Consider the following 26551-nt stretch of genomic DNA (forward strand, 5'->3'; position numbering starts at 1 on the left):
GCTCCTCTTCCTTTCCCTCTCAAACTGGGTCAGCCGTCAAACTGGCCTGTCCTGCTGTGGCCTAAGGGCTCTGAGCACATCATGGTCCATTGGTAGGGTGACCTGGCAAAGAGCAGCCGAAGGAGCAAGGAGCCATTTATTTTGCTTTTTTAAAAATGTGTTGATTTCTCTTGGACCTGGTTCCCTGATGGTTTGGGTCCGGGTGGATGGACCCATGTTTGTCAGCTGTTGGGGTCCAGGCTGGAAAGCTGTGTGGGCTCTGCCCTCACTTCTGAGGTGGAGGAGGGCCTCGGGAGCCAGGGAGAGGTGGGCGGTGCTGCCGGACGTGCCCAGCTGCTCCATGGTCTTCTCTGTCTCCCCGTTTCCAGGTCGGACTACCACAGGGCTGTGTTCTGCTATGGGGACACCAAAGGCAATGTCATCATCTTCACCTCTGACGATGTGACCACCGGGCTCTTCAACCCCCGAGTCCTCCCCAGGACCTCCAAATGGGGTAGGGAGACGTGGGGAGTCAGAGGAGACGGTCCTGTCTTGGGAGCTCCTCCCTGTCCCATCCCTGGGGAGGAGGCACACCAGTGCGCTCAGCTCAGAACCACTATAGGGGTAGGGGATGGGTGACCGCGGGGCAGGGACAGGGCTGAGGAGACAGGCAGTCCCTCTGAAGGTGGGAAATTGTGCCTGTGAGGGCTGGTTCGGGGGCTGAAACAGGGAGTCTTCAGAACCCTTCTCATCCTAGGGAGAAAAAACCTGTGGCAGCTGAGTGACCCCTCTGGGCTCTGGGACAAGGGCATGCTTCCTTCATTGTGTGAGCAGAGTTCTGCTCCCCATGGCTGGGAGCTGCCTGTAGGTGGGGAGTAGGGTGGAGCTGAGGGGCTGCCCTGAAGGTGGGCTCTGCAGGGCCTGGAGGAAAGCCCAGCTCCACAGCATGAATCAGCACGTGACCTTCACCGAGCCCTCGGGGGCTGAGCACGTCACCTCCTACAGTTTACCTGTGCCAGGAGGGGCTGATGTTGTCACAGTCTGTTAAGGGAGGAGCAGGGGAGGGTAAAGGGGGTGAAGGCTTGCACAGGCCCCACAGTGACGACTGAGATCCCAGGCAGGCAGTCTGCCCCAGAGCTGGCACCTGAACCTCTTGCTGGGCTGTATCTCAAGCTGACTAAATGTTGGAGGGTGCTGTTTGGGGATGCTCTGCCAAGCGGCAAGGGATCCCACGGCCTCGGAGCCTGGGGCTGTCCGGGCTTGTCTGAGCTGGACCCTGCCCAGGATCGAGGCTTCGACCCGCAGTGGCAGTCCTTCAGGCTGCTCCACGTCCATCTAGAGGAGGCGGAGGCCACTAGGGGCCCCAGCCCCCAGGAACACTGGCTCCCCTCCATCCAGGATTCCAGAGCGGCCTCTTGGCCTTCCGGAGTTTCTGAGCGGGTCTCTCCTCTCTCCAGGGGCTCCCAGGCCTTGGTGACACCTCCTGCCTAGCTTGTTGGGCAGCATTCACTACCAGCCAGGCAGAAGACGGGTCCTGCCCTGGACGCAGAAGGGGTCTGGCACCCCATGTGCCTGCCTCATCAGCCTCTACCCCTGGTGCCCACCCTGTCCTGAGCCAGCCCACCCTGGTCACTATGCCACCCTGCAGATTGGCACAGGAGGCTGTGGTGGTCTTTGAGCTGAGTGGTGGACAGGAAATTGGAAGGGAGGCGGATGAGGCTGGAGTGTTGGATGGGAGTCCTTCCATGTCACATGCTGCCTGAGGGCCGGGGACAAACAAGAAGGGGCATCCAGCAGTGCGCGGACTTGGGAGGGGCTGGACAGACCAGCTCTGTGTGACCTGGACCCCGCGGCTGAACCTCTCTGTGCCTCGGTTCCCTTATTCAAATGGGGATGAGCACATTCAGTTCATGGATTTGCTAGAGGTGGAAGGAGAGAAAGTGGGGGCAGGGCTATGCTCACCATGCAGGCTCCAGACATGCTTGCTTTACGACGCATGCATGCAACTTCTTCTTGGAACTTGTATTTGCCAGACAAGATGGGGCATGTAGTTTGAAGCAGAATGACAAACTCCCAAATGACTGTTTTCAGAATGAATAAGAGCCCAGGATCTCAGTTCATTCTCCGCTCCTGCAGAGTCCGAGCTCTCTAATGGAGACTCAACAGGGGAGAGTTGAGTCTCCAAAATCTGGCTCCAGCTCTGCCAGGGGCTGACAGGGGGACTCTGAGCAGCAGTGTTTATTGGCTCAGGTCTGTTTCCTGGGTGCCAAGTTCAGTGTCTGCACTGAACTTGCCAGGACACAGGGAAGCTTGAGCGAGCATTTGTATGGGAAAGCCTTTTGAGATGCATGGGAGTTGCAAACCAGCTCAAGGGGTCTTGCTCTTGAGGTCTTGTTTGTCCTGCAAATGGGAAGACCTGGTGACCTGGGCCTTGATTTTCTCCCCTATCAGATAACTGGATCAACGTTTCTACCCGGAGGCTTCTAAGTGAGAAGTCCCCTATGTATAGAAGTTACCGGCTGAAGGTAAGGGGGCTCTTTCCTTGGCTGTTTCCATGGTAACTAGCTGTACACATGTACCACTCAGAAATAAATACAGCAGGTGGATCTGCCCTTGGGTCTGTGGCGTTAGGCAATGGTCCCCGGGGAAGGGGGTGGAGGCACCTGCTGGATCCCGCCAGCTCTTTCTGCAGAATCCCCAGGCGAGGCTGGTCTCTCTCAACACCTTCCTTGCGGCCCCTCCTGGGTGGCTTCTCACCATTGCCCAATTCCTTTCTCCATATGGTGCTTTCTGCATTCAGCAACTTAAAGAATCATGAGCTAGAAATACAGTCAGGTCACTCATTTGCTCAAAATCCCAGTAGCTGTCCTGTTTGAACAAAGTCTCAAGTGCACCCCACGACCATCAGGACGGAAGGGCTCTGGCCCCTGGCTTGTTTCTGGTCTTGCTTTCTACCTTGCTTCTCCTCACTCTGCCACAGAAATGCCAGCAAACTGCTGTTCTCTGAGTGCGAAGCCCTTGGCACTGCAGGGCCTTGGCACATGCCATTCCTTTAGGCTACTGTGTTCTCCCCCCACTTACTGTACGCACCCCTCTGTTTGCTTTGGGTCCTAAGCAGCCAGCCTAGCACAGCCCTGCTTGCCATCCACCTCTGCCTTCATCCCTGCGCTGCAGTGCTGATAGCAGTGGTCCCCAACCTGGCATGAGGGAATGGTTTCATAGAAGACAGTTTTTCCATTGACTGGGGTAGGGGATGGTGTCAGGGTGATTGAAGTGCATTTCATTTATTGTGCACCTTATTTCTATTATTATTACATCAGTTCCACCTCAGATCATCAGGCATTAGGTCCTGGAGGTCGGGTACCCCCTGGCATATAGGACTGTGGCGCCTGTCACGATGACTGTTTTTCTCCCATGCCTCTGAGCTGTTCTCTGACATGAGCTGGCTTTCCTACAATTCAGCTCAATCCTAACACTGTCTACCCAAAGATAGCCTCAGACCCTGCAGGTTAAGGGTCCCACGTGACTGCCCTCCACTTCCGATGCCACGTGACTGCCCTCCACTTCCGATGCCAAGTGCAAGTTCAGGCTGTCACCTGTGATTCTGACCCACCGGCATAAGTGAGGTTCCCATGACTGCCCTCCTTGGGTTCGATTAATTTGCCAGAGTAGCTCATAGAACTTCGAGAAACGTTTTACTTCACTAGATCACCGTTGTTTTTGTTTTAAATAAAAAGATGTAATTTAGGAACAGCCAGGTGGCAGAGATGCAGAAGGCACGGCAGAAGTGGGTGTGGAGCTCCCATCCCTGTCTGGGTCCCCACTCTCCCTGTACGCGTTCTCCAGCCCAGAAGCTTTCTGAATCCCATCCTTTTGGGTTTCTATGGCGGCTTCGTTACGCAGGCATGACTGCTCGCTTCGTCAGCCACTGGTAATCAAATCATCCTCCAGCCTTGACCGTGACAGGCACTTGGTGAAACAGCGCATGTGAGACCCAGCTCAGTGCCTGACGACCCCTCCAGTCACCTTGTCCATTTTTGTCCTGGAGAGGAAAATCTCCTAACTGGAAGGCCAAGCATAGGGCCAGACCTCAGAGTGCATCCAGCTAGGCCATGCCCTTGGCCTGTGGGTTGCAGCCTTTTTTCCACCCAAGTTGCACCAGATAACATCCTCGTGTTCTGCATACCTCATCCTGACAAACACAAGGCGGGTGTAGGGGAGCGCTGGTTCCCTGTCGACTAGGGATGAGGGTGGATGACAGGGACTGTGGACTAGGCAGACTTGGACCCATCCTGCCTCCCACCTTGGGATGGGGCCACAGAGAATGGTATTAGTATGCACTTGACCTAGCCTGTCCTCTGATCTATAAATAAGAGTTCACGTGACAGGAGATTTCAGTGCTTCTCACCTGTTCCATTGACAACTGGTGGCCATACTGTCCTGGTCGCATTACCTGGGCTAGAACTGCGGGGCCGGAGCACTTTGCCAGAGCCTTGATCACTAGCACTAGACTCAGGATCTCCTGGCCCTTCCAGCCCCCGATCTCTGCCACTTTCTGGGAGCTGGGCCTGGACGAGGTGGGGCTGGGCCTGGACGACTGTGCTTGAGTTGGGTCTTCCACCACCATCGCTCTCTTTCCAGGCTCTCCACCTCAACTGGTGTCAACAGGTCAAGTTCATCCCCCAGCTGAACCTGGTGGCCTCCTGTTCAGCCATTGACAAGTCCTCTCTGGTGCTGACAGTGTTGCCATCCAAAGTCCCAGACAGCCTCAAGTAAGGGGCACCCATCTCCAGGTGGAGGTGGTGGGTCTGGAGAGGGTGGGTGGTGACACTGACTCTGAGATGCCAGCTTCAGTTCAGCCACACATGGCCGTCCCTGCTGAGAGGTGGCCTGCCTCCAGGACAGTGGCATCTCCTGTGGGCAGTACAGAGGCCTGTGGATCAGGCTGGGTACAAAGAATCACTGTATGTCCTAAGAGCCAACAGTGGGCTGTGGTGGCTGGAATATGGGCTCTGGAGTCTGTTTTTCATTTTTAAAATTTGAGATTGTCAGTTTTGAAAATTGACATATAATATTATATTAAGTTTCAGGTGTGCAATAGAATGATTTGATACTCATATATAATTTGTGAGGGCTTCCCTGGTGGCTCAGTCAGTAAAGAATCCACCTGCAATGTGGGAGACCTGGGTTCGACTCCTGGGTTGGGAAGATCCCCTGGAGGAGGGCAGGGCAACCCCCTCCAGTACTCTTGCCTGGAGAATCCCATGGACAGAGGAGCCTGGCGGGCTACGCTCCATGGGGTCCCAAAGAATTGCACATGACTGAGTGACTAAACACATGTATTGTGAGATGATCACAGTAAGTCTAGTTAACATCTATCACCACACACAGTTACACGTTCCTTTTTTCCTTTCCTGCGATGAGAACTTTTATGGAGTCTGGTTTTAATCATTCTGGCATTGCCACCAGCAGCAAAAATGTAAGGTCTCTTTTATCCACCAATCTATACACAAAATTCAGCACAAAGGCTGGCACGTAGAATGAGACAGTCAGAAAAATGTTTTCTGAGTGAAGGGATGAATGTGGGTTGCTTTACTTCTGTGAACCTCAGTTTCCTCCTGTTCTCAAAGGGGACGATAATAGCCCTTCACTTACCTCAAGGCTTACGTGAGTGAGCACTGTACGTGGCCTGTGTTCGGTAGTTGGCCACACTAATTCTTTGGAGACAGTTCTAATATATTTCCTTCATGTTTGATTCCTTTACCCCAGAGGGAATATTTTCTTCTGTTGTCTTTTTTTTTTTTTGAAAATAAACTGTTAGGAATTCCCTTGTGGTCCAGTGGTTGCTGCTGCTGCTGCTGCTAAGTCGCTTCAGTCATGTCCGACTCTGTGCGACCCCATAGACGGCGGCCCACCAGGCTCCTCCGTCCCTGGGATTCTCCAGGCAAGAACACTGGAGTGGGTTGCCATTTCCTTCTCCAATGCATGAAACTGAAAAGTGAAAGTGAAGTCGCTCAGTCGTGTCCGACTCTTAGCGAGCCCATGGACTGCAGCCTACCAGGCTCCTCCATCCATGGGATTTTCCAGGCAAGAGTACTGGAGTGGGGTGCCATTGCCTTCTCCACGATTTCGCTACTGAGGGCCCAGGTTTCATCCATGATTGAACAGCTAAGATCCCACAAACTGCGTTGTGCAGCCAAGAAAATAAAATCAGCTGTTAGTCATACAGGTATATGTATATACGTAAAGAAGATTCAAACATAAATGAATCTGGAATCTTGTGGGGCCCCCTCCTCTCCCCGCTCCCTTATCCAGTCCTCAAGTCCTGGAACTAACTCTAGGCTGGAGGAGGGGAGCATATGCCTGAGGTGATGGGGAGGCTTCTATCTTGCCTTTGTGCTTTGAGTGGAGTGGTGTGGTGGCATTTTGCTTGGAGCTGGTTTGTCTGTTTGGTTCCTCTGATTTGGTGGGAGTATTACCTCATGTTGGTGATATGTCTTTCATTCAGCTTCTTGTTTTATTGGGTCTCAGTGGCAGGAGGCTGTCATGGGGATTACTGCGTTGTGGCCACGAGGGCCTCGGTGGCTGGCCCTGCTGCCTTCCCACTCTAGCCACACTGGCCCCCTCGTGGTTCAAGCATGTTCCTGCCCCCAGGCCTGCATTGGTCCTGTCTGCCTGGTTTTTTTTTTGTTTGTTTGTTTTGTTTTTGAAACATTTTTCCTTTTATGAAAGATTTTAAACAAATAGAAGTAGAGAAATAGTATAATGCTTTCTAAGTTTGATCCCTAGGTTGAGAAGATTCCCCTTAAGAAGGGAATGGCTACCCACTCCAGTATTCTTGCCTGGAAAATCTCATAGACAGAGGAGCCTGGTGGTCTACAGTCCATGGGGTTGCAAAGAGTTGGACACAACTGAGCAACTAACACTTTAATATTCCTAGTACTATCCAAGTTAATCTTTACCCAAGTGTCTCAAAAACATCTTTTTATTATTATTTGGAATTAGATATGGGCAAGGTTTCTAGGATGGTTCTGGGCAGAGGAATGGTGTGGTCTGACATGCAGAGCATCATTCTGGCTGCTCTGTTGCAAGTGGTGGTCGTGGTGGTATAAGTCGCTAAGTCGTGTCCAACTCTTGTGAACACATAGACTGCAGCCTGCCAGGCTCCTCTGTTCATGGGATTCTCTAGGCAAGAATACTGGAGTGGGTTGCTGTCTCCTTCTCCAGGGGATCTTCCTGACCCAGGAATTAACCCGGGTCTCCTTCATTGCAGGCAGATTCTTTACCCACTGAGCTAAGAGGGAAGCTGTATATGGGCAGGAGGGGAAATAAGGACACCAGTAAGGATGCCATTGTATTAATTCAGGGCACACACGATGGTGGCCTGGAGTCCGCCAGGAGTGGACATCGAGATTTATTTTAGGGGTGGGTTGCAGAATATATAGTTATACACATGTGCACATACCCCGTTTCTTCATGTGTGAGTGCAGTACACACCCTGGCCAGCAGGTGACACCATTGACTGCTCTTGTTCAGTCTCTCAGTTGAGTTCAGTGCTGCGAGCCCACGGACTGCAGCACGCCAGGCTTCCCTGCCCATCACCAACTCCCGGAACTTGCTCAAACTCATGTCCATTGAGTCCATGATGCCTTCCAATCATCTCATCCTCTGTCATCCTCTTCGCCTCCTGCCTTTAATCTTTCCCAGCATCAGGGTCTTTTCCAGTGAGTTAGGTGATGCCCTCTTGGGGCATGGCCTCTGCAGGTGGGGCTGGCACTGTCAACCCAAATTCTGCCTCTGGAGTGGCCTTGTGGACTTCTTCCCTGAGTCATACCCTGACCTTCCAATCTCTTCTCCACACAGAAGTCTCCTGCAGACCTGGTCTCCTCCAGCGGTCTGTTTATTTCCCTGCAGGACTTGCCATGATGTGTACATGCCCATTTCCTTGTCTCTCTATTCTTTACTCTCTCAGTGGTTTTCCTCTAGAAGGGAAGCTCCAGTGAAGGCAGGAGCATCCTGTCTGCTCATCCTGGAAGGGCATAGGAACTGGGAAACCTTCCTTGAATAGATGGGTGAATCAGCCTGAAATAATTTCTAGTAACATTTTGTGACAGTTCTTCCAGAATATTTCTTTGCATACATTCAGTGTGGAGGGAGATATATCTGGTTTGACAACACAGATATTTCATATGCTTTTCTTGAACTTTTGAGTTTTAGAGGAATCCTTCTGGCTGTGGAGTGGGGAGCACAGGGAAGTGGCAGAAAGGCAGGAGATTAAGAGCCCCCCACCCCAGGAGGCTGATACAGAAGTGAAGGGGGCCTGGGCCCTGGTGGGATGTGGGCAAAGAGGATTTGGGGCTCGGCTGAATAATGGGAATTCAGGAGAGGGAGCCTCTACGGTGATAACCAGGCTTAGGCCCCCGGGTAGTGGCAGAGGAGCAGTTCAGGGCCAAGTTTGGTTGAGAACATGCTGGAGTTGAGTTCATTTACTTATGGCTGTGCTGGGTCTTCATTGCTATGTGCGGGCTTTCTCTAGTTGCTGTGAGTGAGGGCTGCTCTTCACTGCAGTGCGGGAGCATCTCGTTGCAGGGGCTTCTCTTATTGCAGAGTACAAGCTGGAGGTGCACGGGCCTCAGTAGTTGCAGCGCACGGGCTTAGTTGTTCCACAGCATGTGGGATCTTCCTGGACTGGGGATCGACCCATACCCCCTGCGTTGTCAGGATGATTCTTATCCACTGTGCCACCAGTAAAGGCCTAGAGTTGAGTTTTGAAGGGAGAGTTTGAATAGAAAGAGTTGGTGGGGCAGGATGTGTGGACATGAGGGAATAGCACGCGCAAAGGCACAGAGCTTCTAGGGCTCTGGGGCCTGTGAGGCCATTGGGCTTGACTTTCTCCCTGACCTTCCCGGAACCCCTGCCTCCTTTGCTGTTGTAGGGTGTCCGTGCTGAATTTGAGAAAAGGGATTCTTTGCTTCGATTACTGCCCAGACAAGAACGTCCTGGGTAAGTAACCTTTGTATCATGTGGAAGGTGCTGGTCTGGCAGAATGAGGGTGAGGGCTGCTGAGGGTGTGCGACCTATTAGAGTTGAGGGGGAGGCCTCGTGGCATCTGGCATCTGGCCTCTGGCAGCTCCGGTGCCCGCTCATGGGCACCTGGGGTGGAGTGGTGACACGGGCTTGCTTGGCTTGGTGGTGGAGGGGATGGGGTGGGGAGGGCAGGTATGGGTCGTAACAGCAGCTGTCATCTGGCCGGAGTCTGAGGCCTGTCCAGGACAAGGTCCCAGCACAAGCCCCTAGTGGCTGATACACGGTTTTCAACTCCAGTGACTGGTGGCTATGACCCCCTCATCCGCCTGTGGAACCCCTTCTTCTCAAGAAAGCCCGTGTGGATGATGAAGGGGCATCAGACTTCGGTGACACACATCGTTGTGAACAGCAAGGACAGCAGCATCCTCCTCAGCGTCTCCAAGGACAAGGTGTCACCCTGGGGGAGCCCAGCCCTGACGCCCCCCGGCCCATAAGTTCCCGTTTCCCAAAGATGCTGGCCCATTGATAATGAGCTAGCTCAGCCAGCCAGGGGGCTGCCAGTTGGAGAGGCTCAGGGAATGGTGGCACCTCCCTGCCCATGGTCCCACCCCTGCCCAAAGGCCTAGAGGGGGGTACCCCAGGTGGCACCATGGGTCTCTGACCACCTCACCCCCCACCACAATAGAAGCCTGAGCCCAGCTCTGAGCAGCCCACTAGAGCTGCTTTCCATGTGGCCCAGCCTGGCTACGTGGTTTGTGGTCCTGGGCGGGGCCCTTCGCTTAACTGGGTCTCAGTCTCCTCATCCAGAGAATGGCTGTTGAGTGGTTTAGAGGAGGGCAGCTGGTAAAGGAGCAGTGGCCGGACTGACACATAGTAGGTGTACAACACAGGTGAGCCTTTCCCCTCCCCCAGACCCAGATTTGCTGCTCTCAGCTCTCCCAGTGACCTCGCTTGCCTGCTCTGGCTGGACCTTTCTCAAATGCCCCAGCTCCTCTGCTCAGGTCCGTTACTCTGCTCCTCTGAGCTATGGGTTCAGGATCTCTCCCCACCTACTGGGGACTGCACGTCAACAGTCCCAGGTGTCTTCCTGCAGGGGACAAGTTTGTGTCTTCTGGGACTCGGTAGATCAGGAGCAGGCAGGGCCCTTGGGTCACCAGGACATGCTCCCCAGCACACCCCACACTTCTTATTGTCTGGAATGCTGCTGGCAGCACCAGGAGCTGGGCATCATCCCCTCTGATGGAGACTCTGAGACTGGAGGGGTGGGGAGATGGAAACAGACACTCATGGTCAGCGATGAGTGGAGCCAGGATGTGGATGGGTCCGTGGATTCAAGCCCCTGCCCTGTCCGGTTTGCTGCCGATGCCCCCGGGTGAGGAGTGTCCCACAGGAACTTCCACGGGCCCTCTGGGGACACTTCCGTAACCTGGGAGGAAGCCAGGGGAACAGGCTGGCCTTTTGGGCAACTAAGTTGGCAGTTCTGTCTGTGCCCTGCCTGGCTTTACTGGAGGGATGCCGGGGTGGGAGCTGCGTGTCTAGGGGGCATGGGCTGCCTGGTGAGGTCTCCATCCTCAGCTGATGAGCAGCAGGTGCTCAAGCAGGGTAGACGTCTGGGGAGGAGGAGACTGGGAGTGGTGTGTATGGCTCAGTTGCCTCATGTGACCATAAGCAAAGACTGATGCTGAAGCTGAAACTCCAATACTTTGGCCACCTGATGCCAAGAACCGACTCATTTGAAGAGACCCTGATGCTGGGAATGATTGAAGGCAGGAAGAGAAGGGGACGACAGAGGATGAGATGGTTGGATGGCATCACTGACTCAATGGACATGAGTTTGAGTAAACTTCGGGAGTTGGTGGTGGCCAGGGAAGCCTGGTATGCTGCAGTCCATGGGGTTGCAAAGAGTCAGACACGACTGAGCAACTGAACTGAGTGACTGAACTGAACCTGAACTGAACGATGTCTCTGGGCTTCCCAGGTGGAGCTAGTGGTAAAGAGCCTGCCTGCCAATGCAGAAGATGTAAGGGATGTGGGTTTGATCCCTAGATAGGGAAGGTCCCACAGAGGAAGGCATGGCAATCCACTCCAGTATTCTTGCCTGGGAAATCCAATGGACAGAGGAGCCTGGCAGGCTACAGTCCATGGGGTCGCACAGAGTCAGACATGACTGAGCGACCAAGCATACACGCACAGTGTCTCTGTCATGGGCTTGTGGTCTGTGGCAGTGACAGCGTGGTGGCTGTGCTCCCAGGAGCACCCCCAGGCCTCGGGCCAGCCGCATCCCTGAGAACCCACTCTTGACCTCTCTGCTGATTTCCCACCCCCAGAATATTCGCGTGTGGGACATGCAAGACTACCAGTGTCTTCAGTCCTTCTGCGGGAAGCATTTTGCCCTGGGACATTGCCCCATCACCAGCATCTACTTCCACAAAGAGGACAACTCGCTCATCTGCAGCACCTATTCAGTGAGTGCTGTGCGGGAGGGAGGCGGGCCACGGCTGCACGAGGAGGGGAGGGGCCATGGTCTGCTGACCCACAGGACACTGAGGGGTGGTCACATCCTGTCCTGACCGAGACTGCTTTATGCCATGAGGACAAAGCTGCTGGGCTCTGTGGCCTGGCCCTCAAAGTGCTATCCCCTGCGATTTCCTGGAGGACTGCTTCTAGGCCCCCAGTGGTCACCCTCTATGTTGCTCTTGCTGCTCTCTTGACCTTTGCCTCCTCCAGTCCTTCCTTCTGGAAGCCCGCCTTGACCCCCAGGCTAGGTTAGAAGCCTTCACTCCAAGCTCCTTTGCCTGGCCTGGATCACAGCCCTTATGACTCTGTCCTGTCATGATTACATGACTGTCTTTCCTGCCAAATCATGAACCCCAGGAGGGCAGGGCCCACACCCACACCCGAGCAGTCCCTGTGAAGGAGAGAACCTGGGGGGACCTGCCGTGAAGCCTGCCTGTGAGCCGTGACTCAGCTGGTGCCCATGTGAGGTCTGCCCTGAACCCCTCAGGGTGGGACAGCCTGGGAGAAGCACAAAGGGCTGACTGTCCATGGTGCCAGTGCGGGAGGGGGCAGCGATGTGACAAGATGGAAGTTAGGGGGCTATAGGGATGCTTGGCAGCCAGTAGAAGAGGTTCGATCCAGAAAGGGAGACGAGGGTGTCACCTGTGGTTGAGAGGAAGTGGTAGCCCTACATGGCTCTTCTTCCCTCTGTTGGCCAGCTGACACACTCAGTGTCCTTGTGCCGTTGGCTGACTCTCCCAGATGGCAGGTGTCCTGAGAAGGGAGTTGGTGGGTTCCTTCCCCTCTGCTGAGTGTCAGGACGGCTGTCAGCGATTGTTGAATTCAACAGACCTTTGAATTTCATTTCAAAGCAGAGAGTATATTAATTAGGCACTGGCCCATCCCTCAAGGAACTCATGGGGGAGTAGCATAACAGATAATTTTAATAGAAAATGCTGTGCATTATATGTAGATGTGTGCTGGGTGCCTCATGGAGCACAGAGAAAGGATCCCGAGCCTGGCTGGAGGCTAAGGCAGTCAGGGAAGGCTTCCTGGAGGAGGGAACACCAGATCGAGGCGTTATGCTTTTCAGAAGTTATAAAAGGGACTTGGATTTGTGCTTTGGGGTTGTAGGAGCTCTAGGGTTTGGAAGCTCTGATCTCAGGAAGTGGGGGCATGGATTTGGGGTGAGCTGTCAGTAAGCCTACATGCGGTTGAGGATGTCTTGGTGTCTTGGTTTACTGGAAGTTTCTCCCTGGGGCCAGTCACTGACAGCGGGCCCTTCTGACTGTCCAACTGTCTGCACCTCCTCCCCTACAGATTGGAATCCTGAAAGGGTACCTGGAGACGCAGGGGCCTGGGAGAGCAGAGGAGAAGACCACGACTTACAGCACGCCCCTGTGCGCCGTCCTCTACAGCAAGGTTTTCAAGCAGGTCAGTGGGCAGCAGCTTATCTCTAGGGCTGGCAGCAGGCACAGGGGGCGGGGTGGGGCAGGACTCTCAGAGCTTGGGTGGTGGTATGGGCAGCGGGAGGTCGGCGAGCAGCTGTCTTGCACAAGGGTTGCCCTGGGGGAGACCGGAGCTCCACCAAGTGGCCACTGGGTCACCAAACTCCTCTGAGCCTGTGTGCCCCTGGCTACCACCCCAGGTCAGCTCTGGGCAGCCTTCTTTCCGCTGTGTGTGATGGAACACGGGGTGTGGGCTGCTCTTTGAGGATCCTGGGGTGGGTGTTGCCCCTGGAGGTCATTTCCAGGGAAACCGTGGTTCAGCTTTGTTATGGAAGGGGAGGGAGGCCCAGGCTGTGGTCCTGAGCAGAGACCTCTGCATTGGGCAGAGCAACTAGGCATGTAGATTCTGAAGTGTGGGGACAGCAGGGGCTCCTGGGCCCTCTGCCCCCTCTCACTGGTACCCATTTCCTGGCTGGGGCTCTGGGTAGGGCGGCTCTGTCTGCTGCAACGTGGCCTTGGCGGTGGGAGGCCAGCACTTACCTCTTTGGGTTTCCCTCTCTCGTTCTGGCTCCTGGCACCACCACTCCTCATACCTTAGGGCTTCTCAATGCCCTTAACCAGTTTTAAAAAAACCCTCCTTATCTAGCTTTTCTAGATGTTCTCAATGGGAAGGTTAGTCTGAAGGAACATCCCCTGTTGCTGTTTCATCGTCACAGTCGTGATGTTGCTTCAGGTTGGGGTGACCTATCTTTAACCAACATTTCCCTGCTTAGGGGGCCTTTAGTGTATTTCTTGTTGTTTTTTTCCTATCCTCCATGTTAATGCTTTTTCAGTAAGTGTCTTTTCTGGATTTGGTATGATTTTCTCTGGAAAGATTCTGATAAATTCCATTTCAGAGTTAAAGGGGATTTCACCAAAGCGGTTCCTTCTAAAAGAACTGTGCCAGTTTGCACAGGGCAGAGGAAGGCCTGTTTTCGAGAGTGGGTTGTCCTGCAGCAGGAGGGCTCAGAGTGCCTGTCTTCTCGGTACACTGAGTGGTGGCTGGGCTACCAGCAGTCATGCCAGCTGGCGGCTGCCCTTGGGAGTGGGGGCCTTCCCCTCCCCAGGAGGCCTGGCTGTGTGCTCCCCCACAGGTGGTGAGCGGCTGTCTGAGCGGCATGGTGAGTGTGTGGGAGGTCGTGACGGGCAGGAGGCTGATGGAGTTCTCAGTGACGGGTGACCAGCAAGTGGAGCTGACCGCCATGTCCCTGGATGAGTCAGAGGGGTGCCTGCTCACGGGTCTGCGTGATGGCACCGTGAAGATGTGGAACTACAGCGTTGGCGAATGCCTGCTGACCTTCCCCAAAGCGGACCAGTTAGAGGTCAGTCTGGCCCATCATCTGGGGCCTGGGGGCCCCTCACAGCTCCTGTGACCCCAGCACATGCTATTTTTCATGTCTCCCTGAAAGGCTGTGCACACAAACTCCCTGGCTTTTGCCTCCCTGAGGCTTTGTGCATAAAATGAAGCTAGTTGAGACTTCCCTGAAGGTCTAGTGGTTAAGACTTCACCTTCCATTGCAGGGGGTGGAGGTTTGATCCTTGGTTGGGGAGCCAAGATCCCACATGCCTTGAGGCCAAAAAAAAAAAACCCAACACATAAAACAAAAGCAATATGGTAACAAATTCAATAAAGACAAAAAATGGTCCACATAAAAAAAATCTTAATAAATAAAATGAAGATAGATAATAGGGCCTGTCCTCCACAAATGTTCTTCAGATGTCAGCTACTCTTGCTCTTTTAGTGTGTTAGCACTTCTCATCTTATATCTTGGGAGGATTTTCCCAGGTGGCTCCGGTGGTAAGGAATCCACCTGCCAATGCAGGAGACTCAGGAGGTCCTGAGTTAGTGGGTTTGATCCCTGGGTCAGGAAGATCCCCTGAAATAGAAAATGGCAAACTGCTCCAGTATTTTTGCTTGGGGAATTTCACGGACAGAGGAGCCTGGTGGGCGCAGTCCATAGCATCGCAAAGAGACACGACTGAGCGACTGAGCACACAGGTGCCCTACATCTTAGGACTTTAGGTGGCATCGTTGGCAGTGGGGTCCTGTGATTCAGAGCCACCCATACCCCTGTTTGGGAAATGCCTGCCAGGGTTGTGAGGAAGATCTGTGGCTGTGGCAAAGTGCAAAGCCAGCAGTTCCTCTTTGGGACTTGAGCCTGTTACAAACTTGTGACACAGTTCTTTAAGAAACTCAGAAGGAGCACTTGGCCAAGAAGCCAGGGATTAGGGACTGGTCCAGATCCTATGACTCAGTTGTGTGACCTTAGCCAGGCTTGACCTTGGCTTCCCTCCTGTCCCCTATGAGATGGACATGGACACTTACCCAATCTGCCACCTCCAGGTCCATCACATGGATAATGGGATGTGAGAGCACTCTGAAAAAAAATATAGTGGTTTCACCGCTAGGGGAAGTCTCATTATCATGGAGAGTTTGGATTTCCTGCTTGGTATGGTTAGGAAGACATTTGGGGCCTGGGGCCATTTTCTCTGAGGTACCTTAGTGTTCTGTTTCCTTTCCTCTTCAATAGATTAGTGGGATTGTCCACATGAACAAAGTGTTCTACACGACTGGATGGAGTAAGAGAATCACTTATTACACGTGAGTAGCCAGGGTACAGGGCTTCCCTGATTTGGCTCAGACAGTAAAGAATCTGCCTGCAACGTAGGAGACCCGAGTTCAATCCCTTGGATGGGAAGATCCTCTGGAGAAGGAAATGGCAACCCACTCCAGTATTCTCGCCTGGAGAATTCCATGGACAGAGGAGCCTGGCGGGCTACAGTCCACAGGGTTGCAAAGAGTCGGACATGACTGAGCGCGGAAATCACTGCCAGTGGCCAGGGCGCACGTGGGGGGTAAGGGCAGCTGGCCCTTCTTTCTTTACTAAAGATGGGCTCCTCCATCCCTAACGTTGCTGGCGGCTGGAACACCAAGCAGGAAATTAGTGCAGGGTGAGGTTTACTGCTTCGTCCTCTCATCTGTCCACTTATTCATCACTCCATGAGGCCAACAGGCTTTGTACTAGGTGCTGGGAATGGATATAAGCAAGAACATGAAGTCTCCATCCTCCTGGAACTCAGACACTAATCAAATAACTTAATTTATAATGATAGTCTGTTCAGTGCTATGAAAAAAACAATACAGGTTTCTATGGGGAGGGGACAAAATCTGATCTAGTGTCAGGGGCCATCAGAAAAGGGTCATCTGAGGTGTCATGAGTGGAGTGGGATCTGAAGAGTGAGCAGGAGAGGTCTTAGAGAAGCAGTGAGGGGCTGGGGACAGGAGCGACATTATAGGCAGAGGAATAGCAAGTGTAGGGTCCCGTCCTCTTCAGAGAGCCTTTCTAGGGTCATGATTTCCCCTTCTTTCAGCCTGAGGTCTTACTCAGGTGTCTGAAGGGGGCGAATCTGTAAGATTAGTGTATGTGAAGCCCCTAGGACCAGGCCTTTACAGCAGGCACATAGCAGATGCTCAGTTAATGCAGTCAGCCGGGCAGAACTCCAACTCTGCTCTACGCCTCCTCTGGAGGGGTCCTCCTCTGGGTCAGAGCTTGGAATCCCAGAGGCTTGGATGTTCTTCTCCCAGGATACCAATAAGGCTGAGCGCTCCACCCTCCTGCCTCCGGGCACGTGTGCAGGTTCCACAAGATCAAGCCGGTGCTCTTATGCCACCACTGGCAGACCTTCCACACGGAGGATGTCCTAAGCATGGCCAAGTACCAGAACCAGTTCATCGCCACCTCCTCCTACAACGGGGACATCCTGTTCTGGAACATCGGCACCTTCAGGCCCATCCTCAATTTCAACGCCTCTCAGAGCCCCTTGCCCTTGCTGCCCAAGAGGGTACAGTCAGCAGAAGCATGCTGTCTTCTTCGTGCTCTCTTAGCTGTGGGCCAGAACCATGTAGGGCTGGGGAGTGGGTCAGGGACACCCTGGGAGGTGGAACGGAGTGATGGTGACTTGTTCTGAAGGAGTTTGGGAGCTAGGGAGGTAGGTGGTAGTTCTTATAATTATTCTCATTTGACACATGAGGAAACAGGCACAGAGACGTTAAGTATCTCTCCTGAGGTCACACAGCCATCAAGTAATAGATCCAAATCCAGGCTGTCTGACTCCAGAGCCTTGTGGCTCTAATCCTAGTCTCCCGAGGAGATTACTGTCTCTTTGAAGGTGGCTCACATTGACCCATCACTACTACAGATTACTGCTCTGGGCTCACTGGGCTCTTGGTAGGACTTGGGAAGCCCCCACAGTCTCTGAATGACTGTATCTTTGTGGATTAAAGCTGGAAGGGACCTTTGGGGTCACCCTGTCCAGTAGTTTTCCAAACTTGTGGAGAGAGGCTTAGAGGCTATTACAGCAGCTTCTCCAGGACGCTTCAGCTTTTTGTGTATTTTACACTTTGGAGTTTCCCTTCAGACTAAAAACTACTTCAAAAATACTTGGGAAGCACTGTCCACTTACAGTTGGGGAGACCGAGTCCTTCCTGGACACTGTCCCCTGCCCGTGGGTGCCCCGGGGACAGGCTTCTAAGCTTTGGTTCAATGCCGTTAAGGGTACAGGGTTTCTGGGAAGCAAGCCCAACACACCCGGAGGGCCCTGTGGTGTTGGCTTTGGGCAGGGAGGCCTCCCTTCCAACCGGGACGCTGCAATGCCTCATGGGGCTCCCTCCCATGCACAGGTGAAGGATGTGAACGACTGTGTGTTCGATAGCCACAGGCCCAGCAAGCCCTGCATCGAGCAGGAGAAGTGGGCTTACAAACTGCACCTACAGCCCCCAGGCCTTCGCACGAGGGCCATGGTCGATGCCAACCTGCGACGGAACCTGATGTCGGCGCCTCCAGTGATGAGACACCCCAGAGACAAGGAGCCGGCCAAGCCGGTGCCCCTGAAGGTGGCCGCCCCATGTCCCCACCACCCGAGGAGGCGCCTTGGCCAGGCCCGGGTGGGGTCCCTTCCGATTAGGCCCATTGCTGCCTCGGGCCTGGGCCCAGTCTCTTCCAGGAGCACGGCCAGTACAGACCTAGTGTCTGCAGGCTCGAGGGTCAAGGGTACAGCTGAAGTTCAAGCCTTTCTCTGTCCTTGGGCTCCCATCACCCAGGCAAAGATGAGCCACCATGCCTCCTGCCCCAGAGAACGAGCTGTGGGGGTCTGAAGCCCAGAGGCAGCCACCACTTCCCTCCTCCTCTGAGTCCTGGCCTCTGCCCCAGGTTAACCTCCCCAGGCTTGTCTGACAGCCCTGTTCTGGAGCGGGGGAGTTGGAAGGAAGAGCAGGGGGTATCTACTGTCTCCTGCTGACTCAGCGTGCATTGGCCTCTGACCCTCAGCCACGAAGACCGTTATCTCCAGTGAGAGGCTTGAGGGACCAGTCAGATTGTCTCAGCACCTGCAGTCTAATTCCCATTCTGGAGAGCTGGGCCTCAGTGAGAAACCCCACCTTCCCCAGACACAGAGAGCTTGTGAGGCACAGGGCAGTCTGAACCTCAACCCACATAATCTGCTGGATACATGCACACCTGTCACTCTGAGGCTCTCAGACCATCCTTGAAGTGTCAGGGTTGTATAACTACATACACAGCCCTTGATCCTCACCTCTAGCCAGAGTGTCTTTCCCAGGATGAAGGAGGGGGCTTCCCCAGAAGCCAACTGTGCTCTCTGCCCTGAAAGCAGAAGCTGCCGGTAACTTAAACCTGAGATTCTCCAGCGTTGGAGTGTCTTTATGCCCAGGATCCTTTGAACACCCAGCTGTATCTTTTGGGGGGAGGTGTCCACTCTTTCAGCATTTGCCTCTGTCTCTGTTCCCCAGAGATTGTCTCAAGCTGAACTGGGAGGCCCATTTTTTTTTTTTTTTCCAGAAACCTCTCAGTGCTAGCAGCCTCAGTCAGTCAAGATTATCCCTTGACAGACACTCAACTCTCAAAGAGGCTGAAAGGAAAAAAGCAGACTTCCAGAAGAAGCTGTTGCTGCAGTCCAATGCATCGGTGGAGAAGGTTGGCCATGTTCAGGCAGGGGCTGGGTTGTGAGCCAGGGGCTGGACAGTTGGGATGCAGACTGGAGATGTGGCACCTGGGGGTCTGGGAGCCCAGCCTCGTTCTCCCAGGACCTGGAGAAGCCTGTTGGACGTGATGGCAGTGCTCAGGATCTTGGCTACAGGGCTGCCATTTGGGGGGTGTCCCCAGTGTGTGGGGCTGTCCAGGGAGGGGAGCAGTGTTCCTTCCTGGTTGGGGGGCTGGACTGGGAGGTAGGAGATGAGGCATGTTCAGAACCCACTGGTGAAATGCCCTCCTGAATTTTGCGTGATGCGTGAGTGGGGATTGGGTTATCTCTGTTCTTCCTCCTCCTGTACCTTCCCCCTTTCTGAGCTTGGACACGTCTCCCTCTGCTGTCACCCCTGGGTAAGGTGACCTCTAAGGCCCCTTCCAGGTTTAATCTGAAATAATAGGGTAATTCTATATGGGTCCCCTAGGCTCCTACCATGAGCCCAATGAGAATATAATTAATAGCTGTAGGTTGCAGCAGGGCTGCTCCATGGCCCAGTTTCTGGGACTCAAGAACAGGGGAGCAGTGTCCTGTGGGACTGGGTCCTGTGGAATGGAGCAGAGAGCTACCAGGGCTGGACCTTCTCTCCTTCAGGTTCTGAATGTGCTTTCCTCTGTTTTTAAAAACATGGCTTAAAAAAACCCTCCAAAACTTAAAAAAGTAGTATTGGTTAAAAAAATAGAAATATGTGTAAAGCAAAAAATAAAAGGTCCATGTTTCTCACTGTGTACTCCGTCTCATCCCCCAACAGTGGTCGCAATCACTATGAAAAGGTTGGTTTAGCTTTGTCTTTTTTTTTTTTTAGGGAAGTGATGTTAAATTATATAGCTACGTGCATTTGCTTTTAAAATTTAACTATATTATGGATATGTTTTCTCCTTAGTGATTTGGATTCAGCTTATTCCTTTGTTAGGTTAAAAAATTATTTTCTTAAATCTACATTTCTTTAATAGTACATGAGTCTGCCTTTGTCCTCACACTAAGCCGGTCCTAGACATCAGCCTTGTCTTCATTTCTGCCAGTTTGATACGTGGAAAATATTGTCTTTTGATATTTCTTTGGTTATTTGTGATGCTGAGCTTTTTGTATTTTTGTTAGACAGTTGCATAGACTGAAGACAGTGGCATAAATGCATATTCATATCCTTTTCCATTCTTTTTTGTGTTAATTTCTTGGAGCTGTCTATATGTTCTGGAAATGAATCCTTTGCCTGTTGTGTCTTGGAGATATTTTCACCTCATCAGCCTTCAGGGTGTCACATTGAGGTTTTAACTTTTTTTTAATTAGTTAATTAGTTTTATTTTTGGTTGCTCTGGGTCTCCATTGCTGTGCACAGGCCTTTCTCTAGATGCAGTAAGCAGAGGCTTCTCACTGCGTAGGCTTCTCTTGTTGCACAGCGTGGGCTCTAGGGCACGCAGCTTCAGTGGTTCCGACTCCTGGAGACTAGAGCACGGGCTGAGTGGTTGTGGCGTGTGGCTGAGTTGCTTCACGGCATGTAGAATCTTCCCGGACTAGGGACCGAACCCTGGCATCTCACTGTACAAATATATCAAGGGGAACGAGTTTGTTTTCTGCATCATTCTGAGTTGAGTACAGGTCTTTAGAAAAATCTTGTTTGAGCCTTCAGTTCAGTTCAGTTGTTCAGTCGTGTCTGACTCTTTGCGACCCCATGAATCGCAGCACGCCAGGCCTCCCTGTCCATCACCAACTCCCGGAGTTCACCCAGACTCATGTCCATCGAGTCAGTGATGCCATCCAGCCATCTCATCCTCTGTCGTTCCCTTCTCCTCCTGCCCCCAATCCCTCCCAGCTTCAGAGTCTTTTCCAATGAGTCAACTCTTTGCATGAGGTGGCCAAAGTACTGGAGTTTCAGCTTTAGCATCATTCCTTCCAAAGAAATCCCAGGGCTGATCTCCTTCAGAATGGACTGGTTGGATCTCCTTGCAGTCCAAGGGACTCTCAAGAGTCTTCTCCAACACCACAGTTCAAAAGCATCAATTTTTCGGCACTCAGCCTTCTTCACAGTCCAACTCTCACATCCATACATGACCACAGGAAAAACTATAGCCTTGACTAGACGAACTTTTGTTGGCAAAGTAATGTCTTTGCTTTTGAATATGCTATCTCGTTGGTCATAATTTTCCTTCCAAGGAGTAAGCGTCTTTTAATTTCATGGCTGCAGTCACCATCTGCAGTGATTTTGGAGCTCCAAAAAATAAAGTCTGACACTGTTTCCACTGTTTCCCCATCTATTTGCCATGAAGTGATGGGACCGGATGCCATGATCTTCGTTTTCTGAATGTTGAGCTTTAAGCCAACTTTTTCACTCCCCACTTTCACTTTCATCAAGAGGCTTTTTAGCTCCTCTTCACTTTCTGCCATGGAGAAGGCAATGGCACCCCACTCCAGTACTCTTGCCTGGAGAATCCCAGGGATGGGGAAGCCTGGTGGGCTGCCGTCTATGGGGTCGCACAGAGTCGGACACAACTAAAGTGACTTAGCAGCAGCAGCAGCAGCACTTTCTACCATAAGGGTGGTGACATCTGCATATCTGAGGTTATTGATATTTCTCCCGGCAGTCTTGATTCCAGCTTGTGTTTCTTCCAGTCCAGCGTTTCTCATGATGTACTCTGCATATAAGTTAAATGAGCAGGGTGACAATATACAGCCTTGACGTACTCCTTTTCCTATTTGGAACCAGTCTGTTGTTCCATATCCAGTTCTAACTGTTGCTTCCTGACCTGCATATAAATTTCTCAAGAGGCAGGTCAGGTGGTCTGGTATTCCTGTCTTCATTCGGTAGCCGTTCATTGATCTATTATGATGTGTCAGGCAGTGTCATATGGGATAAAGTCATGAACAAAAAAGATACAAATCCCAGTCCTTGGGGAGCTCATAGTCTGGCCAAACGTTCCTAGTCACCAACTGGGTAGGTAAGGTGGTATTCCATCACTGTTCTCACTGGGCGTCTAGGAAACTGGGGGACCAGGTGGGTGTGGCTCCTTGCCCAGGCATCTCAGCACTGTGCCACAGGGGAGCTCCGGCTCCCAGCACCCCTGAGCGGGTTCGCCTCTCTCGCACAGATAATCTTCTTACAGACCAGGCCTCGCCTGCCACACTCGGCTGCCTTGCTGAGCAGCTGCATGGACGGTTACATCTATGCCTGGTCCATCCACGGGAGCGGAGGCCTGCTGGGCAAGTTCCCTGTGGACTCTGTAGACGAGGGGGACGTGGTTGTGGGTGCCATGGCCACGGATCAAAATGACTGGATTCTTGTCACAGGGGATTGCAAAGGGTGCATCAAGGTGAGGAAGAACTGGCCCTGGGATCGAGGGGCTGGCCTGAGCCATGCTCTGGCCTCCTCTTTGCCATCGGTGGTCCTCGCCCCATCCCTATGTCCTCTGGGCACTTGATTCACTTGTAACACAGTGGGTGGTGGGGTGGGTTCCCTCAGAGTCCTCTCCTGCCCTCGTGGGCCCAGGGAAGTGAAAGAGGGTTTGATCAGGGGGTCCCCCGCCCAGAAGCCTTCCTGTGGGTCCTGTGCTTTAGAATTCTCTTCCTGCTGCTCCCTCACCCCCAGCTGTGCCTCTGATCTGTGATCAGCTGTCTCAGGAGCTGATTTTGTGCTTTGTGGTGATGTGGGGTGTGAATGTTCCATCACTGGGTCTGTCACACTCTCCCTGTATGCTAGCTAAAGGTCTGGCCTAGAAGATGCCATGGTCCCCTCGGGGGTGTGGGTAAGAACCAGCCCCCTGCAGTGAAGAGAAATGGTCTGGGGGGGACCCTCAGAGTGAGTCGGTGTTGGGGGTCAGGGAGTGCTGGGCTACTAATCCATGCTTTGTGTCTAGATCTGGGACATCAAGGATTACTGTGCACATTCTGACAAGCAGACAAACCATCCTAGTGAGATCAACAAGTTTCGGTTCTTAATTTCTGAACGGATTCAGGTCAGCCTCCCAAACTACAGTCCCCCGGAGGAGAAGAAGGTAGGATGATTACTGGGCAATTGCTGAGAAAAGTGCCTCTGAGCCCCGCCAATGAGTTGGGACCATGGGTCCCACACTGAGATTAGGAATCTTCCATGTTTTCCGTCCAAGGTTGTCTGATTGATGTGGAAAAGGTTTTCTGCTCACCAGAAGTCACTATTAACCAGTGAAACATAAGTATGCACACACCAAACACACTCACGTGCACACACATGTATACACGTACACACATATGCATACCTTCCATGGGCTTTGATCTTTGCAATGAAGGCCCTGAGGTCATAAATTCCTTTAAAAAGTAATGAAAATATTTATGTATTTTCTTGAGTAGGTAATGCATTTGCGTGTGTGCTAAGTCGCTTCAGTCGTGTCCCAGTCTTTGTGACTCTATGGACGTAGCCTGCCAGGTTTCTCTGTCCTTGGGATTTTTTAGGCAAGAATACTGGAGTGGGTTGCCATGCCCTCCTGCAGGGGATCTTCTCAACCCAGGGATCGAACCCACGTGTCTTTTGTCTCCTGGCGGGTTCTTTACCAATAAGGCCATGTTGGGAAGCCCAGATAATGCATCTACGTAGCTCAGAAATCACTGGATATTTCCCCGATGACTAGTGAATTTGAGCACCTTTTCCTTAGTTGTCAGGAAAATGTAAATTAAAACCCAAAGGTGATATCACTGCTTATCTACCAGAATGACTAAAACTGAAATGACAGGCAATGCCAAATATTGGCAAGAATATAGGTCAACTGGTGATAACCAATCTAAAATTGCTTATTTTGATGGTTGTAACTCTGAATATATGAAAAGCCACCGAAGCCAGCACTTTAAATAGGTACGTTGTGTGTGAATTGTATTTCAATAAAACTGTGTTTAAAAGTTATAGAAACAATAGGACAAATATTCTTTTTTGGTTTTGTTTTTTTTTTTAACGAATCTTTGTTTGTAATTGTTTATCTACACATCTGGTAATTTATCCCAAGGAAGTAGTATGTAAAAGGACGTCAATCTAAGGCCTTTAATGCTACTGCCGTACTGCATTCCAGAAAGTTTATGTAGGTTTTCACTTTATTAGTTTGTTTTGCTTTATCCTTGACAGCATAAAGTTTTTATCATTAACAGTATTTATCTGAGTGAGCACCCCCTGATAGATATAGAAGGCATTCAATAAATAAATGTTTAAAGTGAAAAAAAAACCTTTTACTGATTTTTAGATATAAACAGTTTCTTTTGATTTTCTGAAAATATCTTTGCTTATATTGACATCTGTCCTTATTTTATTGGCTATATATATTTTGTGAATTACCTCTTCATGTCCTTGGTCCAGTTTTCTTTTGTGGTGACCATCTTTTATAAATGATGTACAATCATCTTAAAACATATTAAAAGACATTAACTCATTGCCTGTCATATGTATTACAAACATCCCCTCCCCCCAGGTTGTCATTTGCCTTTTAATTTATGATGAGTTTTAAATTACAACATATTTTTTGGTGGTCAATTTTTCTTCCCATTGTGATATTTCCTGTCGCTTATCACTTCCTTATCAGAGATAATAGTCATTCTTTCTCTTCAATATTTTATGGTTTCATTAAAAAGGATTCTTCAACCCTTCTAGTGTTTACTTATAAGACAATGATTTAAGTTTCACTACTTAGTTTATCAGGAATTCCAACACTGTTGATTGAATCCTGTTCTCTATCACCACCAATTTCCTACCATTCTTGTTATCAACGTTTTAAATATATATTTGGGTTGGTTTCTGAGATATTGTCTTCCATTGTCTAGTTTTTATTACTGTGATGTAACATACTCGAGTATGATAAAACATGTCCTCCTTCATTAATTTTGTTTTATTTGAAAATAGTCTTGGATATTTACACTCATTTTCCAATTAAGTAGGATTTTATTCTTTCATAGTACACTGTGATATATCACTCCATTTCTCACTATTCCATGCCTGATGCCCAACTAAATATCTTGAAAGAAAGACCTGGGTTCTTGTCTAGCCCCATCGCTTTCTAGCTGTGTGGTTCTGGGCTGATTACTGAATGTTTCTGACTCTCACTTCTCTCCTCTCTGCAGTGGTGAGACTCATACACATCCCATAAGGTTATTCTGATGTGCAAACGAAAAAATCTGTACACAGGAAGCGGGCAAGCAATACAACAATATGCATTTTTTTTTTTTTAATGATTTTACTGAAGGGACCAGTGAGGGCCAGAGAAGTGCTTGGATTTACGTAAGGTCACCAGAAAGTTCATGTGGGGGTGTATCTAGAACTAGAACTGTGGCCCATGTCCCAGCTCCTTCCAGAAGCCTCTGCTACCTCCATCCCTGGGTGCTCTCTGCTGAGCCAGCGTCTTGGGAGTTTAATTAATTCTCTTGCACTGTCCCCTGTAGGTGGAGGCCGGCCAGACCATTTCCCTGGTTCCACCCCAGCTTCTGATTAGCTGGAAGGCCCATTTGGATAGTGTGGCAGACATCCTATATGTGGACAGCCTCCAGCTGGTTATAAGTGCTGGCCAGGACCGGGACGTCAAGGCTTGGAAACTCTCTGGTGACGCCATTGGTACGGACGGTCCTGCTGAAGCTCAGTCATGCACCATGGCCCTTCCTGGCCCTGACCCTGTTAGAACACAAGCTGGCATAAACCTCATATCCCATGGGGTGGGAGTTTCAGACCACAGCAGCTGTCTTTCCTCAAATAGTATCACAAGGTGTGAGTCTGTCCAATTGTCCATTCAGCAGTCTGTCCATCCGCTCATTCACTCATCTGCTCAACACTATTTGCCTTTGCATATCAGATCATATATCTGATAAGGTACAGTCCATTTACTTTTTAAAAATAAACTTAATTCTTGAGGTATAACATATGTAATGAAAAGCCCACAAACCAAAAGTATTCTCAGCTTAGTGAATTTTCAGGAGGTAAACGTATAGCCGTATAACCATCATTGTATCAAGAAACAGAACATCACCAGGACTCAGGGCTTCCCTCACCTCCTGACCCACTGTCTCTACCAACACCTTTCCAAAAGTAACCACTGTTCTGGTTCCTAAATCCAAAGCTTATATTAGTCTCACTTTGAACTTTGTCTAAATGGAATCATTTGATAGTTTCTCCTTTGTGTCTGGCTTCTTTCTTTCAAACACCATATGTTTGTGCCATTCAGCCATTCGTTGACTGTAGCAGCTCATTCATTCTTACTGCTGAGTGGTATTCTGTTGTTGATACCGTACTTTGTCTATCTGTGCTATTGTTGGTGGGCATTAGGACTATTGTAGGCTATTAAACGGAGAAGGCAATGGCACCCCACTCCAGTACTCTTGCCTGGAAAATCCCATGGACGGAGGAGTCTGGTGGGCTTCAGTCCATGGGGTCGCTAAAAGTCAGACACGACTGAGCGACTTCACTTTCACTTTTCACTTTCATGCATTGGAGAAGGAAATGGCAACCCACTCCAGTGTTCTTGCCTGGAGAATCCCAGGGACAGGGGAGCCTGGTGGGCTGCCATCTATGGCGTCGCACAGAGTCGGAC

The 26551-nt window shown here is 51.2% G+C and overlaps 1 protein-coding gene across 1 annotated transcript in view; it reads left to right on the top strand.

Moving 5' to 3' along the window:
- EFCAB8 (EF-hand calcium binding domain 8) overlaps window positions 1-26551 on the top strand; it is a 47254-nt gene that overhangs the window by 14206 nt on the left and 6497 nt on the right. The window contains exons 8-22 of the mRNA XM_070382025.1: window positions 369-493; window positions 2431-2504; window positions 4621-4751; window positions 8915-8982; window positions 9304-9455; window positions 11334-11471; window positions 12823-12936; window positions 14084-14311; window positions 15521-15591; window positions 16628-16832; window positions 17671-17883; window positions 18845-18979; window positions 22112-22333; window positions 22877-23014; window positions 25413-25581. Coding sequence (XP_070238126.1) covers window positions 369-493; window positions 2431-2504; window positions 4621-4751; window positions 8915-8982; window positions 9304-9455; window positions 11334-11471; window positions 12823-12936; window positions 14084-14311; window positions 15521-15591; window positions 16628-16832; window positions 17671-17883; window positions 18845-18979; window positions 22112-22333; window positions 22877-23014; window positions 25413-25581 — 2183 coding nt within the window. The remainder of the gene's footprint in view (window positions 1-368; window positions 494-2430; window positions 2505-4620; window positions 4752-8914; window positions 8983-9303; window positions 9456-11333; window positions 11472-12822; window positions 12937-14083; window positions 14312-15520; window positions 15592-16627; window positions 16833-17670; window positions 17884-18844; window positions 18980-22111; window positions 22334-22876; window positions 23015-25412; window positions 25582-26551) is intronic.

This window comes from Bos mutus, chromosome 13 (assembly GCF_027580195.1).
Source record: "Bos mutus isolate GX-2022 chromosome 13, NWIPB_WYAK_1.1, whole genome shotgun sequence".
Lineage (NCBI taxonomy): Eukaryota > Metazoa > Chordata > Mammalia > Artiodactyla > Bovidae > Bos > Bos mutus.